General features: G+C 51.5%; 1 protein-coding gene across 4 annotated transcripts in view; it reads right to left on the reverse strand.

Moving 5' to 3' along the window:
- MBP (myelin basic protein) overlaps positions 1 to 22381 on the reverse strand; it is an 85424-nt gene that overhangs the window by 40069 nt on the left and 22974 nt on the right. For all 4 annotated transcript variants that reach the window (XM_074339822.2, XM_019715607.3, XM_074339821.2 and 1 more), the window contains exons 2-3: positions 21715 to 21789; positions 12713 to 12800 (exon numbers count right to left, since the gene is read on the reverse strand). In XM_074339822.2, the coding sequence (XP_074195923.2) occupies positions 12713 to 12800; positions 21715 to 21765 (139 nt within the window). In that variant the 5' untranslated portion in view covers positions 21766 to 21789. The remainder of the gene's footprint in view (positions 1 to 12712; positions 12801 to 21714; positions 21790 to 22381) is intronic.

The raw sequence follows: 22381 nt of genomic DNA on the forward strand, positions 1-22381 counted from the left end.
AAGGAAGGGGCAGCTCCCCAGGCCTGACTCTGACCCACTGTCCCCTGTGCCCTCAGCACCCCCAACATATATGTATATTACTTGCTTAATGGAAGAATTACTTATTAATTCATTCACATGATGGGTGCTCCTGTTAGCTTTGCAGTGATACTTTTAAAATACAAGAACTTTCGTGTCTGGCTGATAGGCAGAGATTTTCTGTGGCCTTCTGTGTGTGCAGACACCAGGATGGCCGCCCAGGGTCCTGACGTGGGCAGGACCTTCATGTCAGCAGTGGACAGGTGTCCATCAGCACAGCGTGCCCAGGACCAGTGTGGCCCATCGCCGGTTTCTGTGCAGCCTGCAAGCTGACAATGTGCTTTTACCTCCCTAAATAGTTAAAAAAGGAAAAGCTAGCACTTCATGACCCATGGCAAGTACAGGAAGTTCAAATTCCAGTGTCCGTCAACAGTCTGGTGGGAATAGCCACGCCCATTTGCTGATGCCTGGCAGACACAGCTGAGCAGGCGTGACAGGGACCACAGGGCCCCCAACGCCTAAAATGTTTACTATCTGCCCCTTGGCAGAAAAGCACATTGACCTCTGTGATCTGTAATCTCATTTCAAGCTGTAAGAGCAGGAGTCATTAGTCCGGGCAGCCTTAACAACCCAGAACGGACATTAGTGCCACGTGACAGCAGGAGAAGTCAGTCTGAGTGCAGAGTGGAAGAGGCTATGGTAGGCTGTCGTCCGGACGCGTAAGGCAGGTTTATAAAACGCAGTTAGAGTTAACATCATGAACAGGGTTAACGACAGTTATTTTTAAAGGAGAAGATGAATGTGCACACTTACTGAAAGGAAGCCGGCCCTCTGGGAGATTAGAATTTTCTCATGTTATCTTTCTTCCTCCCTTTCAATTCTGAAGTTTGTTTGCTAAATAATCACAGACGATGGTTTATTTTGGAAGAATTGCCAATAAAAGTCTTGCAGAAAACCAAAGGGGTTCGTGCAATAAAAGCTACACTCTTTGTAACCAGCAGAAAGATGTGACTTTCTAGTAACGAATGGAACACGATAAGAAACAAGTCAGACCTAGAGCTACCACTGCAGAGATAAAGAAAATTAGCAGCTTACACTCAAACGGAAATGGCCATCACTTTCCACGCCCTTTCTGGAACGTTTGCTTGTTGAACGCACGAATATCCAACATTCAGCTGCAATTGTTCCAAGGTAAAGAAGGGAGGGGAGGGAGATGTGCAGAGAGTGGCCTTCCTACCCCGCAGCCGGACACATGTTCTAGGAACGGTGTCCTTAGCCTCCCGAGAAGAGAGACCAGATCACCCAGCTCCTGGCGTTTGCTGTCAGCAAATGAGGAGGGAGCACGAGTCTGGACATAACTAGTTTTGACTGGCGTCCCTTCTCTCAGCTAAAACATAGTATCAAGTTTAACCACCCTACTTCTAAAAGCATTTATGTTATTTTGTAAGTATTCAGAGAATACTTTTGTTTCTTAATAGAAAAACTAGTCACAAGCGGTAACATTTTACATACATGCTCCGTTTTGCAGGACAGGTACAATCCCATCCGTGCACTGACTGTTGGGTGTTCAGTAAAGACAGGGTTAGTTTTAGACCTTCCCTTGGGGACAGTTGCAGATCTGTGCACAGCACTTTGTGTCCCTGGAAACCACAGGAACAATGGTGTCAAATGTGTGCAGCGGAGATGGGGGCTGTCCACACAATGTCTGCTTTTCACAGACCGCGTCCCGGCCCCACGAGGCGGCCACACAGCGCTCGGTACCAGCCTGTAGCAGCTCCTGCTATGCTTTAAGGGTGAAAATAACTTGAAAACCCTTCAAGTAAAGGACTATTCGGTGACATACTTGCAAAAACCTCAGGCACTAAAACATGATTTTTAAAGTTCAGAAAAGGCGATGTAACAATTTGATGAATGGAAATAAAAGAGACGTTCCAAGGTCTCATTTATAAAAACGGTCTTAGGCAAACTCTATGTGCTGCTTTAACTACTTCTAGGTATACATTGTTTCAGTAATGCACACACTAGTGTCTTAAATTTGTTTTCTTTTTTTTCGGTTTGTTTATTTTCTTTTTTGGAAATCATTTCAAGACAATTTATCATGATCATATAATCAGAACCATTTACACTTTACAGGGTATCTAATGGAATACATGCATTAAAAGATTTATTTATGAAACTTCTAACTTAGTCGCAAGTGGTACTGATAACAATCTATTTTTCTGTGTTGTTGCGTGAACCGTGAATAAATTGACAATTTCATAAGGAAATTATCATAAGTAGATGGGCAACATTTGCATGTCATAAAAATAAATTCATACATACATATATATGGATGTGTATGTATTATCAAGTTCTCCAAAACTGAAGAAAAACTGATCTTGAATGTTTTCAAATTTTTATCTATAAGTTTTTAAATTTTTATCACAGAGACAATTGGGTGTCATTTCCTACAAGTCTTGGGTAATTTCCAAAGGGTCCTGGTTACTGCATATGTAAAGGACAGAGCGGGCACCCTGGGCAATGGATTGGTGTCACCGCACTGCTCAGCTGTGATCACCCAAGGCCAGCGTGGCTCCCGGCAGGGCTGGGTGGGTTGCCAGTAAGTCCCTAGCGTCCACTGCAGTGCAGCGTTGTCACTGTTAGAGGGAGGGAGCTCTGCATGTCACGTGCACTGCAATGGACTGAGTGACCACTGGGTGCTGCGTGGCAGGGGTGTCGTTCACCCACAAGCTGTCCGTGTGGGCTGAGTGGAGCAAGGAGGGGCACTGAACACGAAAGCTGACCTGTCCACACCTGTCTAACACACCGTTTAACGTGTGCCGCTCACGTGCCCAGATCTTCAGGCAGGAATCTTGCGCGTGCGTCCGCTCACTTGGCTTGTGGGGCCGCCCACGTCTTGTCCCAGCAACTCGACCTTTTCGGAGCCCAGACACTCATGACAGGTGCACTGCGCGCTCCATCACATGCGTCCCTATTCTGAATCTTTGCTCTGCTGCTGGCACGTCCGGCCCAGTGGCTGCAAATCCCCACCCTTCCCATGGGGACCTGCTCCCTGCACACTGGCAGCCTGGAGGCATTATTCTTATTCTAAGTGAATAAAACAATCTATGACCGATGCATTATGAAGACACAGCGTGTAAGGGTCTAGTCTATGTTCAGACCCGGAGAGAGAAAAGGCTGACTTGATTTTCCATCGATTCAAAAGTTCGTAAGTTTAGAGTGAAAAGCTCTGTGAGGTGGCCCTAAGGGGACCTGGAAGTCACACCTGGTTGGCTTGAAAGGAGGACTCAGCCCATCTGAGACGCCGGCGCTCAGCCTGCTCACCAGCAGGAGGGAGTGAGTGCGAGCTGCAGCCTCCTTCAGGGCCATCACTCTTGGCCTTACGTGGACGTGTTAGCGGTTCTCATCACGGGGGAACTAGTGACTGTTTTAATCTCCCCAAACAAGACCCGCTGCTGTAGCTATGAAAACGAGCTAAGTTTCGGCCAAGCGCAGTTTGTCATTCCTGCTGCTCCTAGAATAGCGACAGCAGCAGCCCCGAGAGTCACAGGATTTCATCGCGCACCCCGCCCGCGACGCCCTGTGCCTCTGGCCTCAAGAAGGTGCAGGTCTCCAGACCACCAGGGGTCCCTGGAAACACCTCCACGCTTGTGCTGATTCCTGAGGCCTGTCTGGCAAAGAAAACTGCGGGTCAGGTATCGTGCTGAACAGAGAGGCAGTTGCAAACACAGAAAAAGATTTGAAACAGTATAAATAACTTATCAATTTGAAGACAGAGTTCTGAAACACAAAACTGGCGCTCTATTTATGTTGCAAATGCCACACACACACATTCCCCCACACATGCTGTGTCCCCACGACGTTGTGTCCCCACACACAAGCTGTGTCCGCACACAAGCTGTGTCCACACGCACGCTGTGTGTGGCCCGTGTGCTGCCACGGAGTCACTTCTCTGTTCTTAAAGGTGCTTCTGTCTTGGTGACAGGAACCCAGCTGTACACACCTCGCAGGCACCACTGAGTAAAAGGTTCTGTTCCAATGGCTTGGAAAAGCCAAGTTTTAAAGAACTTTGAACAGAACTTAACGGCACTTTGAACAGCATTTCGAAGGGGTGTTTCTGTGAGTCCAAATGGGGTGGTCACCCTGGCCTCTAACGCTTTAAAGGGACAGTGACTGAAGCCTGGGGACAGGGCACAGTGCTTCTGGGACCATGTCACGCCTTTCGCTTCCGCGTGTGTCTGAGTGGCTGATACACGGCCACGGAGCACCCCGCCATCCCGCCCCCAGGGCTGTCACACCTGATCCCTCCCTGCTGGCAGCTCCCTTAAACCGCACCTTTCTCTTCTATCCCAAGGTCCCCCCAGCCTGCTCCCCACCCCACAGCTCTCAGGTGTTGGCTTCTTTAGTTCGGTTGTAATGAAAGTGACTGAGATGACCGAGCGTTGGCAGCAGCCCTGACACAATGTGCCAGGAGAGCCAGAGCCGGGCCTGCTGCCCAGAGGAGCACCTGAGGGAGATGCTGAGGACAGGCCCTTACCTGTGCTTTCCAGCCATTTCACAGAAAACCCAGGAATAAGATGCTCCGCTGAGTGAAGCCAAAGGAGACACCTGCCCTTCGATTTTGCTGCAGCCGTGAAGGCCCTTTAGCCTCAGCAACTGCAAACAAGCGTCTGCAGCGAGATGGCCGCTCCAGTGGGCCTGGCCATGCGGGGCCTTCCTCACGTGCCAGGGAGACACAGCAGCCACACGGTCGTCCCCACACGGCTCCCACTCGCTGAGCCTGCACACCCACAGCGACCTCCACCCAAAGGCATCTGAACCTGCAGTGCACGGGGACCAGAGGGGACCCCCAGGGGCGCGGTGGTGGTGGCCCTCCCTCCCCTCGTGTAAGTGTGACAGTGTGAATGTGTGCTTGAGAGTGTGTACGAGTGTGTCAGTGTCTATGTGAGTATGTGAATGAGTGTAAGCATGAGTGGAAGAGTGTGTGACCGAGTGTGTGTATTGTGAGTGTGTGTAACTGAGTATGTGAGTGTGTGTGTGTGAGACAGCGAGTGTGTCAATGTCCACTTCACTGTGCCTAGAGCTGCCTCTGCCTTCAGCAAGATGGGGACACTTCTCACCGAGGTCCCCCTGGTGGTCACCAAGCGTTCAGGGACATTGGTGGCATCAACGTGACACAGTGTCATCTTGCTACCTCAAGGGGACCTCCTGTCACCCATGTCCCTCCACCTGTGTCATATCATATTTCGGGACAGTGTCACCTTCGAGTGATGGGACCACGGTTACATTTGCTCAGTGTCTTTGGTTCTGAACAAAAGTTTCAGGAGGAAGAAATGGAACATTAAAAGATGATATTTTGGAACAATTTAAATAAAAAGTGTCAGCTAGAGGTAAGTTCTAAATGAAACAATAACGTACACTTCCGCCCACAGGTGGGCCACTGCCCACAGACAGGCAGCCACGAAGGTGGGCGGTGCCATGCCCGGGGGAGGGCCTGTGCTGCAGCCTGGAGCCGACGGGCCTGGGGCAACCCGTCTACCTACGGAGCATCCGATTTTAACGTGCCTGCATTACATCAGTTTACCTACATTCTCTTGCAGGTGAACGACAGACATCTCAAAACTGCCTGTCACATCTCCAATGACAAAATTAAACCTGCAAGCACTGTGTCACATTTGCCGACTGTTTTAAAAGCCCACTGCCACTGTCCTCACAGTTCAGGTGCTGTGAGGTCTCCTGCGGGGGGTTCAGAGCCAGCAGCACTGATGGCGTGCAGTGACACAGCGGTGACACAAAAGGGACACAGCGCATGGAGCCTGGATGAGCCAAGGCCCTGGTCGTCACTTAATCCTTGTCTCCGAGAGGCAGGGCACTGGCACGACCTTGTACAAGGAGAGATAAGGAATCAGGACCACTGATGCCTTCCTGCTGCATCTCAGGTAACACCGCCAAAGAGACAGCAAGGCAGTTCCAATGACCTGGAAAGCAGAGGTCGGAGGTCACAGTCTCCTTGAGGAGTGGGGAGGGCTCAGTGTCACTGTGATGAGTAAGCCCTGCCTGTGACTCAGGCTGCATGTGGGGGGGGCAGGAGTGTGACTCAGGCTGCATGTGGGGGGGCAGGGGTGTGACACTGGCTGCATGTGGGGGGGCAGGTGTGTGACACTGGCTGCATGTGGGGGGGCAGGTCTGTGACTCAGGCTGCATGTGGGGGGGCAGGAGTGTGACACTGGCTGCATGTGGGGGGGGCAGGTGTGTGACTCAGGCTGCATGTGGGGGTGGGGGCAGGGGTGTGACACTGGCTGCATGTGGCCACCAGTTCCGCCAGAAGCAGAGCTCAGCAAGAGGTCTCGTTTTCCTTTCCAAAGACTTGCTTCTTCTATTTAGGGAAAGCTGATGGTGAAGCCCTGGGTGGAAGTGCAGCAGAGGGGAGGCTCGCCCGCAGGGCGTGCTAGGGAAGCTCAGCCCCCGTTCCTCACTGCAACAGTGAAGGAGGGTTGTGGCCAGGCCCCAAGTGCAGGGGAAGGGGCGGACTGAGCTGGGGGGGGGGGGTGGCACACACCGCTCTCTTGGAGGGCACTGCCGAGGGACTGTCCTCCGACGGCCCAGGGACCTGTCCATTGGATGAGCTCTGGAGGCTGAGGAGTCAGGAGGAGACAGCCCCGCGGCCACATTACAAGTTCCCACTGGCATGCAGGGGAGATTAGAAATGGTAGCTTTTGAGGATGGAAACCTAATACAGACGCTTTCACATCTGGGACCCGAGACCCAACAGACTCATGCGTCATGAGTGTGGCAGTGGATCCGCAGAGGGGTCCGCTGGGGGGGCCGTGGCCAAGGAGGGCTCTGAGTCCCCCAGCCTGAAGCTGGGCCAGGCTGCTGTCCACCGGCCATGCCCTTCGCAGCTGCTGCATGTGCCACTGTGAGGTCTGGATTCCCTGTTTGTTCTGGAAGCCGTTTAGTTGTCCTGTTGTGGCTCTGTCGGCCTCAAGTGACCCTCAGCCGTGTATTTCATTTCGAAGGCCGGGACCAGGGCAGGCAGCAGTGGCCTCGGGGACGCCGCTGACCCAGTGCCACCCAGCGGACGCCCGGCCAGCTCGAGGTGTGCTGCTGAGTCACTGAGCCCTGGAGTGAGTCTCCTCTGGACCACAGTGTCATCCTGGTCTGTGACCCAAGGGACAGGATGTGCTCTGCCAGCCCAGGACACAGCAGGTGCGAGCCGCAGGCCTCCTGCCCAGCTCAGGAGACAGTGAGGGGTGCCACCTGCACAGGCACTGCCTCTGGCTGCCACAGAGGTGGCACTGACGGGACTCTTCTCTGTTGGAGCCACAGGACCAGCGAGAGCGAAAGGCAGCCAGTTGTGACCTGCTGAGGGCCTTCCCCCCAGCACACCCCACGGGAGATGGCCTTGTACTGAAGGAGGAAATCCCAAAAGTGGGGGCCAAGGAAAGATAGAAATTCTAGAATGACCCCATCTCCTTAAAACTCAGAACGGACCTGGGAGGCCATGATGCCACTGTCCCCTGACAGCTGCCCATGAAACAAGCTGAAAATGGGCTTGGTTTTCTCTTTCACCGAATGCTTGTTTTTGCAGCAGAACAGGTTTCTTCTAATAAGGAGGTGTTTGCTTTCGGACAAAACAAAGGATCATGAGCCTTCCCTTTGCACACACGGGCCATGATCGGAGAAGTGAACCTGTCAGCAGTTTTCCAAACAGTGCTGCTGACTGAAACCCAGGTGCTCCTGAAACTCTGGTTCTAGAAGCTGCGCTGGAGTGATTAAGGCTTTGATAGTGGCTGTGAGAATTTTTACAAACAACAGAATGAAATGGGCCCACCTCCATCCCTGTCCTTTCCCCACTCTCTCGCATGTGCCTAGGGCTGTGATGACAAATGTCGCATGACCACGCATGTGGGAACAGGAACACAGGTGCCATGGCAGAGCCTCAAGTACGGAAGCTGCTGCCCATCGGCCCCTGTGGGACCCACGTCCCCACGTCAGCCACTCCTGTCACCAAGTGTTTGCTCATCTGCTGGAAAGGGTTCTCGTGAACACAAAATTCAACAACACAGCTTACTGATAACCTAGTAGCTGTCTGCACTCTTGAGGTCAGTTCAAACAGTAAGAGCTTATAAACTCAGATACACATTTCCAGGGAAACTGAGGCAGCTGGGATTTCATCCACAGCAGAAATCACCAGCCAGACAGCACTGAAATATTGTGCAATTGAAAAAGAAAATAGAAGATGCAGCCCTAATTAAACACTGATAATAAAACACTACATTAACCACAATCGTTTTTAGTTTGTTGTGAAACGGATGGGGACCCTCCTCCCCTGTTCTCCCTGAAGCAACTCTGGGCGGGCCGCTGAGCTCCCCGCAGAACATCCACTTTCTCCTTCTCTGAAGGAGGGAAAGAGATTTTTCTGACCCTTGCCAGGGGGTGCAGGGCAGGATATGCCACCGCCTTAGGGGGCAGGACGGTTCTCCCAGAGCAATGGCGCCAGGAAAGCTTTGCTGCTCCCTGTGCCCCCTGGTGACACGGAAGTGGGAGGACAGCCACACTGACGGCAGGACACGAGCCGACGGGGCCAGGCCTCCCTGAGCGCCTCTGGCAGAGCCGTTCGGTTTTGCCTGCACATTCTCTGTGTGCCCGGCACTCCTCCCAGACAAGGGGGCGGTTCTCCTCTCACCCACGTACACGCAGGAAACCCCGACATGGAAGAATGCGTGCACCACCCGAAATCACTCAGCAGGAAGGTGCTGGGCAAGACGAGAAGTGTTAAACGGACTGGGTCTCCCTTTCCACTCGGGCAGCGGGAAGCTCCGGGTTAAATGAGAGGTTCAGCTCCAGCAACTGCTGTGCGGTTGACACATGCGTGGTCTTCCTTTCCTGGGTCTCAAGTTCATGTTTTCTTATAGGACATAGTTTCCTTGTGTGTTTTCTCATGAGAGGTGAACTCAAGCTCTGTGCAGTAAAGACACACGTACGTGTACATGTACTTATATGCACTTAATACATCGTTACACTCTCCACACTTAAATGTCTCCAACATGAATACGTGTTTCGTTAAATACGGACAATTCTGCCTCCATCACATGAGCAATAAGCTAGTGAATGTCTTCCCAGCGAGGTCAATGGCGTTTTGCCCTATAGGCCATTCGTACACGACTTAGCCATGTAAAGTGCTGAGGCAGGAAGGTGCTGGCTTTGTCCGTGTGAAGACATTTCTACCCTGCAGACCTGCATTGGCGTCACCCCACAAGACAGTACCCACCGTCTCAGCTCTGATTTCCCAGCTGCGGGTCCCATCGGAAGGAAGCTGTCATTCCAGAAAGACCCGAGCGCCCTCTTTTGGACACTTCTCTGCTTTGCCAGCATAACTTAGGGAGACCTAAGGCTATTTATTGCTCACCTACCTGAACTGCCTGCCTGCATTAGCCCGTTGGGTAGTGAGCTCAGAGGGAGGGGGTGGGGCCATGACGTCTCCTTCCAGCCTGGTTTCCACAGGACAGGACAGTGTGTGCCATGCGTGTCTGTGTGTGTGTGTGTGTGTGTGTGTGTGTGTCTGTGTGTGTGTGTGTGGTTCAAAACAGCCTAGTGACAGGCCCACCATAAACAACCTGGCTCCCCAAAGCTCGGACGGCACGACCCATGGTTCCTTCCTCCCCAGGCTGCCGAGCCTTCCAATGCATCTTCCCCTTTGGGGAGTCAGGCAGAAGTCCTGACAGGCAGCCACGCGCTGTCAGAAGGCGATTTAAAAGGTGCCCTAACACGCTATTTGCTCAGCTCTAAAGCACCCCGCCAGTGGGATTTCTCCAGGAAACAAAAAGGCAAATAAAGTTTCTAGAGCATCGCTGAGCAGGAGCTGCCTCTGGCCTTCACAGAGACGTGGAGGGCGTGTGCCTGATTTCAGTCGTGCCGCCTGTGGTCTCGAGCATATGGTACGTGAGCCAGCAGCTCTTGGCTGTGCCGGCCATCGTCAGCCACGGGCCACACACCTCATCAACCCCTCCAACCCAGTCCTGAACCGGGAATCTAGCCAGTGGGAGTACAGCACTGTTTCCTGACTTCCAGAGAGACCTGGAGTCCGTGTGACCCACCTTGGGTAACAGATAGTGGTCTCTGTGTGTCCTCACAAGCCCCAATTCTTCTGACACAAAATGATTGCCAGGAGCTGGACAACTGCCGGGCAACGGTCGCTGAGGATCATGGTTCCCAGAACATGCAGACAGCGTGGCTTCCCATAATGCTCAGGGAGTTGCTGTTTGGTCAAGAAAAGGCATTTTTGCAAAGTGCATTTCACTTGCACATCTGTGGTACTGTCATACGTTAAAGAGAATTCTCATGCATATTCCCCAAGATTAGACAGTCAAGATTGAGAGCCAAGGTCATTTCGGCTCCTTTTATACGGTCACTCTGCCCCTGCAGACTGGGTTTCCCTGGATTCCAGGAAAGTATCAGGAATGGAGACTGTGAAGTGCAAATGCAGACACGCCCGGCAGCTGTTGGGCCAGAGAACGGAAACCCAGGAGGCGTCTGAGCCACGTTAGTTCTGGTCAGATGAAGTGACGGCGTTGTCAGAAGGAAGCCCTCCCTCGCCCCCTCTGTGGTGACTCCACCTGAACCCAGCGTCAAGTCTGTGTGACTCGGAGGTGACGGTGATGGACCTGTTTCCTCGTCACTGGAATGGGTGTGGCGGGAGCTGGGCAGGCGCCAGGTCCACTCACCCGGCAGGCACGTGGCGTCTCAGTGCACCAGGCCCAGCAAGCAAGCCATGGCGGGCAAGGCGGACAGATGCTGGCGTGTGGTATCATTCTTCCCATGAAAAAACAAACCCAAGTTTGTGGTGTGATTGAAATACTTGCATTTCCACTGGCTTTCACAGTCAACTCTCCAATTATCTAGATGATAATTCTCCAAATCAAATCTCTATTTGAGAAGGTCAAAGACAGCTGCCCTAGAAAGTGTCTTAGGAACTGAACCGTGTTCCCAAAATAAGAGAAAGGCTTATTATAGACCTTTCCATGGTACATGGTACATATGTGCACATGTATGTAGTGTGTGTGTATCTGATAGAATGGCTGGCATTGTTACGAGTAATTTCAAAAGCGATCACCAGGGGAATAATGATAAAAATGGCGTTTGCTTTAAAAATAAGTATGTTTAGCCAAAACAATAACTGACGGCTAGTCACGTCTGAAACCTAACATTGGATGTCAGCATTCTGTCGTTTCCCTTCACGTGTTTATTTGCCTATGTTGGGATACAGGAGTAAAGAGACAGTTAAAGAAGCCTTTATTTTAGGTTTACGGACGGGTTTATTCCCGAAGTCATCGCCACTCAGACATGCCATTCAAACTGGCAGCCTGGTCCCCCGAAATTCTAAAGAGCGCAGATGGGCTCGCCAGGCACGGATGCGCCTCTACTCTTCCCTGCATCCCCTGACCTGAGGAACAGGAACCCCACCTCCGAAAGGCCGTGACTGTGCTCAGACCACACCCCAAGAAAACGCGGGAACACCAACGCGAGTCACGCAGAAGCAGGGGAGCTGAACTCCTCTCGCAAACCTCACTTTCATCACAGTCACAGGCACGGCCTTCGGCCTTGGGCCTTTGGGTTCTGCTGATTTTCACGGGAGCTTAAGAGACTGAAAAAGTGGTCAGCGGGACCTGGTCCCGTGTGCCGGCTCGGCAAGGATGCACTCATGGAAAAGGAAGGGCTTTCTGAACAAGAGGAAATACGTGAAGAACAAGAAACTGGGGTGGGTTTTCCTGCCAGGCAAGTGACATACAGAGAAGCCCTTCCCACAAATAAGTGGAACCCAGGCAGGGAACATGGCCAGGAGGTGCGTTTGCCTCCAGTGTCACAACCTGCAAGCCAGCTGCCCTAGTGACAGGGACATTGTCTTAATGGTGCCCTCTCCGTTAGATATGCCAGTGGGATCTCAGGGCCCGAGTGGGTTTCATGCTGCCTGTAGCTCTCACCCCTTTAGGATATGAGGAGAGAGCAGGCACTGACGGGTGTGCTCCGAGTCTCTGCCTAGCCAGCGGTAGTGGGCGAGGCACTGATTGTCACTGTCACGCGGCCAAGGTGGAGCCAAGAGCGGTGACAAACAAACCACACGAGAACCTGTCATTCACTCCTGGGAGCCGACATGAAGACGGATGACAACGGGGCAAGGCAACTTAGTCACCAGGGCACACGGAAAAGCCCAGTGTTGCAGCAAAGAGTTCTCCTCCAACACCCCAAGTCGTTCTTTCTGGTTAAAATAAACAGCACAGTACCCAGGCTTTGGGACGAGTTCCCTTCCTCGTTAGTGATCTTTTACGGGCTGCACAGCTTCCTGATGCCCACACACAAAGGGGCAAGTAGATGATTAGACAAATGTCACATGATAAGGAAAAAGCTGGGAAATCTCTGGTGCCTGTGTGTATACAAAAGCACGCAGAACAACCGAAAAAGGCAAAAGCAAGATGGCGACAGATGGACCCCACAGTCCCCCGGGGTCACGTCGGGGCGACCGGACGCAACAGGGTCACGAGCAGCTCACCTTCCTCATTCTATGGAGGCTGTGTTTTCAGTAATGAGGACAGATTCACAGATGACTCTCGTAATTAAACAATTAAAACCTTCCCCAACTGTATTTGCGCAGGTATCTCATGACCTCTCTGCTTCTCATTTTTATGTTACATACCAAACACCTCATTGTCTTCCGAGGTCTCCCGGGAAAACTCGTGAAGGTTCCTCTTTTTCTCAGACTCTCCTCTGTTGGTTTCACCATCCTGGAAAAACAAAACTCTGTTGTAACACACAGTGTTTCATCAACACAATAGTTCATCGCGCTTTTCTCCTTACACACTGGCACAATATTCATGATAAAGTAAACAATTTAAGCGTCCCCAGTACTTGATTTTGTTTACTCAGTACTTTTCATTCGTGTGTGATTGAAACGACACTTAGCTCGTGCGTTCTCTGCTTCCTGGGTGAGGCCGTGAGGAGCACGTCGGTTCAAACCCCACTGAGTGTCTGGTGGGAACCCTTTGTCATCATCCAGAAGTTCAGTGAAGCCCGACTCCATTCTATCCCGACTCTTTCATGGGCCGAGGGTCCCTCCTCACAGGCAGGGGTCTTGGGCGTGAGCTGAGCAGACAGCATTCGCTCGCCCTCACTGGTTCTGAGTGACCGACTTGGACAGGACACCACAGGACGTCTTCAGTGTTGGAAGGGTTTTTAAATTCTCTTAAAATATGAGTGGCTTTTTTTTGCATTTCCAGAAGAAACATTGCCTTGCAAATGCCCCCTCCTGACTTGATTGGGGTTACAAATGTGAGCTGCAGGACAGCCGTGCTCAGATCCCCAAACAGCTCGCAGTGGGTCCGCTCACTGCCCAGGAGGAGGGTCCACCAAAGCCAGGCACAGCCAGCTGTGTGCTCTCAGTGAGGACTCGCTTCTCTCAGATGCAAGAGAAATCTAATTAGGTCAAAGCAGATAGCCCAGCTGGGCTTATCCGGCTTTGGGAGCCTGGAGCTAAAATGTTCCCATTGTTCCTGGGGCATGACGTGTCACAAACAAGAAGGTCCAGTGAGTCAGGGGCCCATGCCTGGCAGGCAGGGGTCAACCTCACCTTCCTTTGGTGTGGCCTGTCTTTGGGGTCCAAGCTCAGTCCTTCCAGTGTGTGTGTGTTGCAATACAAACAGTTCTTGTAACTTAATCTTGTTACTCAGCATTTTTGGTTTGTTTCTTTTTTTAAAAAAAAAGGATCATTCTTATTCTTGCTTTAGGCTGGGATTGGACAAGGAACAAAAGATATTAGCAAAACATTGAAAGCTTTTAGGATCAAAGTCAAGAATATGCAGAGACATGAAGTCCAGGATAGTGGAAACTGGCTCACCCCCCAGGCACATCCCTTTCTATGAGAATCAGAACAGGACAGGCACACTCGAGGGCAGGCTTAGCCTGTCCAGGCCAGGGCTTCCGAGCGTGGGGGGACAGGCCTGGTGGGAGCTGCTGGTCTAGACAAGGAGAAATATGAGCGAGGGAGCAAAAATGATGACTCCATTTACTAGTGTAGTTGACGGTAATACGTTTTTCATGAAGATACATTTCAAATCATCAAAACTCTACTTTTAAAAGAACAACAGGACTTAATGAGTGAAAAATGTATTCCCAGCAAGTACACTAGTGATGTGGAATGTCAGCTATAATTCAATACTATATATCTCGTCACGGGATGTGGAGTACAGCACAGGTAATAGAGTCAGTGGAACTGTCACAGCTACATATATACGATGTCAGAGGGGCAGTAGATTGGGGGAGGGTGTTATCACTCTGTGAGGTGTGTAAATGTCTAACTATTACATTGCTTTGTACACCTGAAACTAATAAAAAGAAACAAAAATAAAAGAACAACATGACAAGGATTAGAGATTAACTGAAGGTGAGAATCAGATTTAATTTAGTCGTTAAAACAAGTGCCACCAACACAATGGTTTCTTAGGGATGACACCTTGGATATGTGCTGAAAGCACAGGCCACAAAAGAAATAATGGGAAACGGGACACCATCAAAATGAAAAGCCACTGTGCTGCAGCTGAACCAGCAAGAAGGTAAAACAAGAGCCCAGAGAACGGGAGAAAATATTTCCAAATCATAAATCTGATAAAGGTCTAGTTTCCAGAACACATAAAGAACTCCTACAACTCAACAACAAAAAAACAAACCACCCAGTTAAAACAATGGGCCAAGGATCTGAGTAGACATCGCTCCAAAGAAGGCGTGCAAATGGCCAGTAAGCACAGGAAACATCCCGACACCATTACCCACTAAGGAAACACAACTCAAACCTTGATGAGACCCCACGAGGCTGGATACAATAAAAAATCGTTGGTGAGAATGTGGAGAATCAAAACAGTCACACATTGCTGGTGAAATGGGGCAGCCACTGTGGAAAGTTCGGTGCTCCCGCAAAAACTTAACCATGGCGTTAGCACATGACTCATCAGATCCATTCCCAGGTACATGCCTGAGAGAAACAAAAGCTCATGTGTGGATGCTCATCAGCTTGTTTCTCCCCCGTCCACACCAGAACATGTCACCTGAACCTGACCGAGACACCCAATGGCTTCAGGAATTTCATACCTACAAGTGCTGACAGACGCTGTCGTCAGGATCACCAGGAGTCTGAACATGACATTCTCTGCACATTCAGGAGAAATTGTGTGTTTCAGGCTACAGACCGTCTCCTGTTCCATAACTGACAATAAAGTCAAGTCGGATTATAGTTACAAGAAGATAGAAGTTTCCAAATATTTTGATATTTTGCAAAACCTCATTACGGAGCATGCAAGAAAGGCATGAGAGATAGCGCTCCTAAGCAGAGTTGCTAAGTATTTTGTATCCCAACGGTGAAATGAGAAGAGTCTAGGTGTTAGGAACGGTCATCAAAGGGAAGTGTTATACGGCCCTGGAATATTCTCCAAATGCCATGTCATATTTCACTTTGAAATACATTGCAATAAACCTCTTTAAAAAAGACTAAAATTGTCAGAAAGTAGAATAGAATGGCCAAAAAATGATTTTACCTTCAGTTTATTAGAAAAGCATAAAATAAATGTTTCATCAACCACTACAACTTTTTTATTAATTCAATAGAAAAAAATGAAAAACAAAAACCTAAGACACCTAAGGTTCTGAATGCAAAGCATGCCCAGAACCACTGCCATCACAAACAAAAGCCAGGAAGGTGTCATGTGTCGTCGAAAGGCTGAAATCACACCACCAAGCATAACACTCTTGGCTGCTTATGAGAAGTGACCACTGGACGGCGGCCCCTTGACCCTCCCTAGGGGTATTGGCTCTGCTATGGCAGCCTTGCTTTCCAAAGAAAATGACATGTGTGTGTCTATGCCTCCAATTTTTTTCCATTTTTTTCTTCCCTGAGCTAAGCCTGGGGGGGGTGGGTGCATTTCATGTCCCCAAGGGCTGACCCCACTCTGTGCCCCATGGAAACGCCTGGAAGGGTTGAGTGCCGCCCTGGTTGATGGTTCAATATCATCCTCTTCTAAGAGGGGTTCCCGCCAAGCTCGCAGGCTCCAAACCCCAACATGGGCGGAGGAGGTGAGGGCACAGGCAAGGCTGAAGCCACCGTGCCCCTTCCTCAACTCTTGTTCTCAAATCCCATCCAAACAAAACAGTCTTGCCTCTTTAAATGGTTGTAAAACGCCAGGAGAGTGAGGCCTGGGTGAAGATGAGGAGAGGAGCACGACAGGGACACGCAGAGAGGAGAAAAGGGCTGAGGAGCATGTGGGAACTCACAGGGGGGAAGCACGTGTACCCAAGACCCGAGGAGGCACCCTGGCAGCAGGCCCAGGGCGGGAGAGTGAGCACGTGAGCAGGGCCCTCTGCCCGGTCGGTCTCACTGGTGCAATGTCCCAGCAAGGCCGTGAGGTCCACACCTGGAGACGCTGGGGGCCCTTCCCAACCTCATCCTGAGCCCCGACCCACCGCAGCTTGGCTGTCCCTGAACGTTAGGGGAACGGGAGGGTCTGCGGACAGCTTTGCTCAGGGGCTGCAGGACCCACATGGCCGTCTCCAAGCTGCAGGGAGACAGGGTGGAGGGAGGAGGGCGCCTCAGGCCCGGTTCCTAAGGCACCTGCTGGTGTGCAGCCTGCTGCGGGCTTCAGGTCGCCGGGGGCGACACTTCATCAGGCCCCTGTTACTTTTATGAAGGGTTGTTGAGGGGAGGCTCTGTTTGTTAATTACACCCTGTGTCTTTAATAATTACACTTTGTGAGGTTTGCTGCGGCCCAGACCTACAAAGATGTGAGTGTTCTCGGTGTATCAGATGAAACAATATACCACCTACATTCCTTAAAAACCAGAAGCAGCCTCAGGGCTCTGCTCTCCACCAAGCTGTGACGGGAGGCGTTCTGTGTGAGTCATTCCTTCCAGAAGCCTGGCCCTGCCCCCCCACACGTTCACGTCTGCGGTGACGCGCCAGCTAGAGGAGACGCCCTCACGGTCGTAGGGAGTCCTGAATTTCCACAACATTCACTGACATCCCAGGTGGGCACCATGGTGGTTTCCCGAGGGGCCCTGGCAGTTGGAAGCCCACTCTGCTTCATCTGCAGCGAGGGCCCAGGTCCCCAAATGCACGCGGGACCCCACAAAGCCAACGTGGTGCCCGACGTTTCCCAGGACCTTCTTCTGGCTCCTTCTCAGACAGGGACAGACCCGCCGTGAGTTTTCCAGAATAAGCTGCTGCTTATTCTCGGATTCTGGAAGCCCTCTTAGAAAGGGTACACTGTCCGCAGCATTTTCGTTTTCCTGTGACAGCTCGGTGACGTCCTGGGGGCCACCGTGCGTGTCAGGGGCGTGGACGCCTGAGTGCCCACAACACGCAGCAGCAGCCGTGCACACGTGTGCTGGTGTCAGAATCCAGGGGTGGACAGCACACCTGGCGGGAGGGCACGTCGCACGCAGCATGGGCGGTGGGATTCGACGCTGAGCGAGTGAGCAGAGCACACCTGTCCGTGTGGCTCACCGTACCAGCGCCCGCCTCGACATTTCCTGGGATCTGTGTGTTGTGTTTCTCAGAGGACTTTGCCTTCTGAACACGGTATTAACTTTTGCATGAAATTGTTATGTTGGGAAAGGCCCCGAGTTTTCATTGACCAAAAGGAGCGGACACCCAGCTGGTAGGGTTTTGGGTGCCTAGGACCTGAGATGACACGTACGAAGTGTCCAGTAGGGCTGCGCTGTCACTCAAAACATGTGGTTATTAAACCTACATTACTGAAAACTAAGTAACATTGACAATGCGGTTCTTCGCTTGGACTAGCCACATTCCACGTGCTTCTGGCCCCGGGCAGCACGCACATATAGCGTCCCCATCGTGGCAGAAACTTCTGCTGGACTCCAGAGCAGTGGTTACCTGCCCAAGGAGGAGTCAGCATGTGGCAGTTGCCAGTTCAACGCACCAGGTACCTACTGAAGTGGCCTCTGATTCTGCAACTGAGGTCAAAAGGGATTCTTTAGTGGGGGCGGGCGGGAAGGGGAGAGAGCGAGGGTGGAGGGGGGAGAGGGACAAAGAGAGGGAGAGAGACAGATGACAGGCGAGAAGGACAGTGAACTCTAGGACTGTTGGGTAAGGTGCAATGAGCAAGTCTGCCTGCACCTTGCAGCCTAAGAATTTATGAGACACGGCGTAGGTGTTTCCATGTGTCTAAATATCAGACTAGGGTGGCACCTATCTGTCTATAGGGAAGTGGCTTCTGCATTTCAGTTCCTTAAGCTCTTAAATATACATTACATGACTAACTTAAGAATTACCTGGGTTCTCAAAAAAACTTGCTTATGTGACTTGCCTAAAAAATGGAAATTATACACTTTTGTGTCTAACAGTTGCCAACACACTGCAATCAACTCAGAAAGCTGAAATCTCCAGGTGAATTTGGGGCTCAGAGGCACCGCCTCCCCACCACTCGGTGCTCCATGCTGGAGTCTGGGGGCCGGGAGGAAGTGCATTTCTTAGTGACTCAGCTTCCCACTGGGTGATGCTGTGACGGTGACAGCGGTGGTTTTAACAGGAACTGCAAGATGAGTGTGAGGCACAGAGATGACAACAGCTGGATTTGGGGTTTGGAAGGGCCTGGCTCCGTCCCTGCTGCGCTGCCCCACCAGTGAGCTTGGGTGGTACCCACCCTGGCATTGTGGCTGTTGTCCTCAGGGGAAGCCCTGCTAGCTGTCACCTGGCCTGGGGAGGGCACGCTGGCCACACGCTACTGACAAGCTGTGCGGTTAGGGTGCCAACAGCAGGACACACCCATGAGCAGAGCTGACAAAAGTCAGGCCCTCACTGAACTTAATTTCTCTGTGGAGACAAGAGCATTGCATGCAGCAAACGTGAGCTAATTAGTAGTTAAAATAGAAAAAGTTCTCCTTCCTGGGGATGGTGTGACAAGGACGTGCCTTACGAAACAAGCCTGACAATTCTCCACCTGGGACGAGACGTGGCAGGACTTAGGATTCTCCACGAGTGGCGGTGATGGATTAGCCCACAGGTGGAAAATCAGCCCATTCCACACGTGAGAGGTCGGTGGTTTTAAAGGAAACGTATTTCCCGTCACAAGGAGACTGTCTACGCGTTGGTGGGAAGAGCTGAGTTCTCAATGCCTCTGTGCCACTTGTACACTAAACATCTCACTGCTCAGAGCGTCACCCTAGTACTATCGGGAGCGTCTCAGCAAGAGCCTGGGGTCTGAAGGACGATGGCTGCGTGGACAGCCTCTCCAGGGCTGGGATTCTCCCGCAGAGGCCGCGTGCTGGCACCTGGGGTGCGTCCGGCACGCGCTTAGCTTTGAAGAAGAGCTTAAATAACTAATCAGTTTAATCTGAAACACAAAATCAAACAGACGAAGAAGTTACCCCCCATTGTAAAGTTCAGATCTTGTTTTTCAGTGTGGTAATTCTTTTCTTAGGCTGATTAAGTACACAAATCTAGAAATTGGGCAAGGCACGTTCGGAGAACCTTTGTGAGCCAGACACCACCAGCAGGCAAAGCACAGAGATGAGTGTTTCCTAGGCCACCCACAGATGAAAGGCAGGTTTTCCAAAGTATTACTATTAGGTTTTCACATTTTTAATCGCTCGTCACTCGATTTTTACCTATTTTTGAAAATGCAGTGTCAAGATAAACTGCTGGTTGTCTTTATGCCTCACGTGGCCGGGCTGTGATGCTTCTGACCAGCGGCAGCCTCTTTAGGCTCATATGGGGAAGAGAAACAATGAGATGTCAGGACCCACTGTCGTCAAGGTCACTCCCACGGGCACGGAGGTCAAACACAGAGCTGAGGAGCCCAGATGTAAAGAAACAGTTCAAGGGCACCGGGCATCCCACTCCCTCAAGGTGGGCAGGAAACCGGGAAGCAGGTGGCTGCAGAGGCCCCGGAGACCAGGCCTGTTCCAGAACCTGCCACTGACATGAGAGCAGGACTCCTCTCAGAATTACATACAGAGATACACGGGATGGTGAACAGTGAGGCAGGGCTCACAGCCCCGCTTCCTGTTCTGGGCCGAGCTTAATGCTGGGCCACACCACGGAGCGTCAGAGCGCTCTCTCAGAATGGCAGCACCCTTTCCAGCAAGTCACAGACAGTGTCATGAAAGAGCCCTTACAGGTGACAACCGCCTGCAGCAAGCACCGTGGGTAACTCCAAGTTTTTCCTTTGTCGTTAAACCATCAGAAGGTTGAAAACATAGATTCCAGAATAAATAGGTACGTATGGGCTTGGCCGCTGCTCCGTGGTCTCAGGTCGGTGGAATCCAACGAACCAAATGTGTTCGATTTGCATCATCAGACAGCAGGAAAGGAAGAACCTGCATGCCACACGCAGGGTTTCACGCCTGAGTTCTGACAGCACAGCGTGCGGCTTAGCCCACGAGGGCTCTTCAGCAGAGCTGTCTGTCCATGTTCACGTCCAGCTGAGACTTACCCTCCTGGTGGGGACACTGCCTGTCTGTGGTCTGCACAGAAACCGAACCTGCTTTCAGCTCATCATAACAAGACCGTCAGCGACACTGCCTGAGTTTTAGAAAACCACCAGTCACGCCGCATTCGACAGTCACCAGAACCACTTACATGATGTGGCAGATTGGTCCTCCTTCCAGTGGAGGGGAGAATCCCAAATCAAGAATAACACTGTAAACATGGAAATCCCTTCTAGTCACCTGGGGCCTGAGATGATCAGGGAAGGGGCTCGATAACCCTGCTTGTAATTTTAACCAAGAACAAATACGAACAAAGACAGTCTGTCATCACCCATTTCTTTCCACCGACGATTTGAAAGTGAGTACGACCAATACTGACAGAGGGTCCAAGTCCAGGTCACAGAAGGGCCCAGATCCAAAGTTTGTTATGACGAAATGAAAGCTGCAGAACCCCGGCCGAGGGTCCCGAGGCTGCACTTCAGTTCCATTCAGTGCAATGGACACGGCCAAAGCACTTGTGTGTGCAGAGAGGGGCTCCGTCCTCCGCATCGTGACACCCGGTGAACTGCCCTTCATCTTGACTTGCCTCGCATACGTTTATGCTGAGTTAGAGTGCCAAAGCAAGCAGCTAATTTCCCTTTGCCTATAAATGACAGTAATTCCAAGTTTTGGATACGTCAGGCCTAGTTCCTCATCACCTGAAGGGATTCTAGGGTGATGGGGAAAGCGGTGGACAGACGCAGGCCACCAGGTGCCCTGGTGGTGGTGGTGGGAGTGTCATCTGTGCACGGGGGTCTGTGGGGGAAGGGCTGAGAACCACTGTTCCAAGACACCCCTGGGGGACCGCTGGCATGTGGAGACTCGGGCTCAGGTAGAGGGAGCCGACGCCCAGGACGTAAGGTGGGAAATGGCAATGCTGCACTACAAGTGCCAGCTGGAACCTGCGGGTGGGCACTGTGTACATTTCCTGTTTATCTGTGTTTCCCAGACATTCCCCAGTAACGGTGAGGAAAGGGCTGTGGAGCGGCCGCCACTGGGCGGTGGGACCGTCCTGGGTCTGGAGGCCAGGCTGGGGAGCACCGGCCTGGGGGTTTCTAACCATCCAGCAGTCCCAGCAGGAAGCCATGGCAGCCAGGGCGTATCAGCCTTGTGTTTAATAACAGAAACAACACGTGCACTTTACAGCTTGTGAGCCGGCTCACGCCTTACCTTACTGCCCTTCTCAGCACTTGACTCCCGCTTTCCGGCGAGGTTTCCCATCCTGAACCAACAGGGCTTCAGAAGCTAAAAGAAAAAGAGAAGGTGTTAGCCTCAAAACAGGTACTTTCAGAACGTCCCGCACAGCTTTGCCATCAGAACAGTGACCCTGTGACATGCCATGCCCATTTCTGAGAAAAGTAAACCCCAAACTCAAGAGGCACGATGCACGTCTTCTGAGTGGTTCCACGCACAGAGCTGAAAATTGGACAGATGCCACACGGAATTCTGCTCAGTGACAAACATGTCAGCGTGTTTCCTCATCTGTGAAAAGCTCATGGGTTCTTTCCACACAAATACACACATGCAGAAGGCGGCACAGCTCATGCTTGGGGCAACGTCACGGGGAGAACCAGATGCAGAAGAGGGCTGCTGCCCTCCGAAAAAACATATCCTGGGAACCGTGTGAGCACAGAAACCATGGGGTCAGATCAAGGGCAGCTTGTCAGACAAGTATCCCAGGAATCTGCTCAATTCCAGGGACAATAAAGCTGGATTAAGGAAAGTGTGTTCCTCATTTGTATTTTCTAACCCAAACGTCAGCAGCAAACTCATGATTTTTCTCCCCCAAAAGGCATAAGACTGAAGAATTTAGCCAAATCCATCCCAAACACACTGC

This window comes from Rhinolophus sinicus, chromosome 4 (genome assembly GCF_057876585.1).
Source record: "Rhinolophus sinicus isolate RSI-liver-muscle chromosome 4, RSI-T2T, whole genome shotgun sequence".
NCBI classification, from domain to species: domain Eukaryota; kingdom Metazoa; phylum Chordata; class Mammalia; order Chiroptera; family Rhinolophidae; genus Rhinolophus; species Rhinolophus sinicus.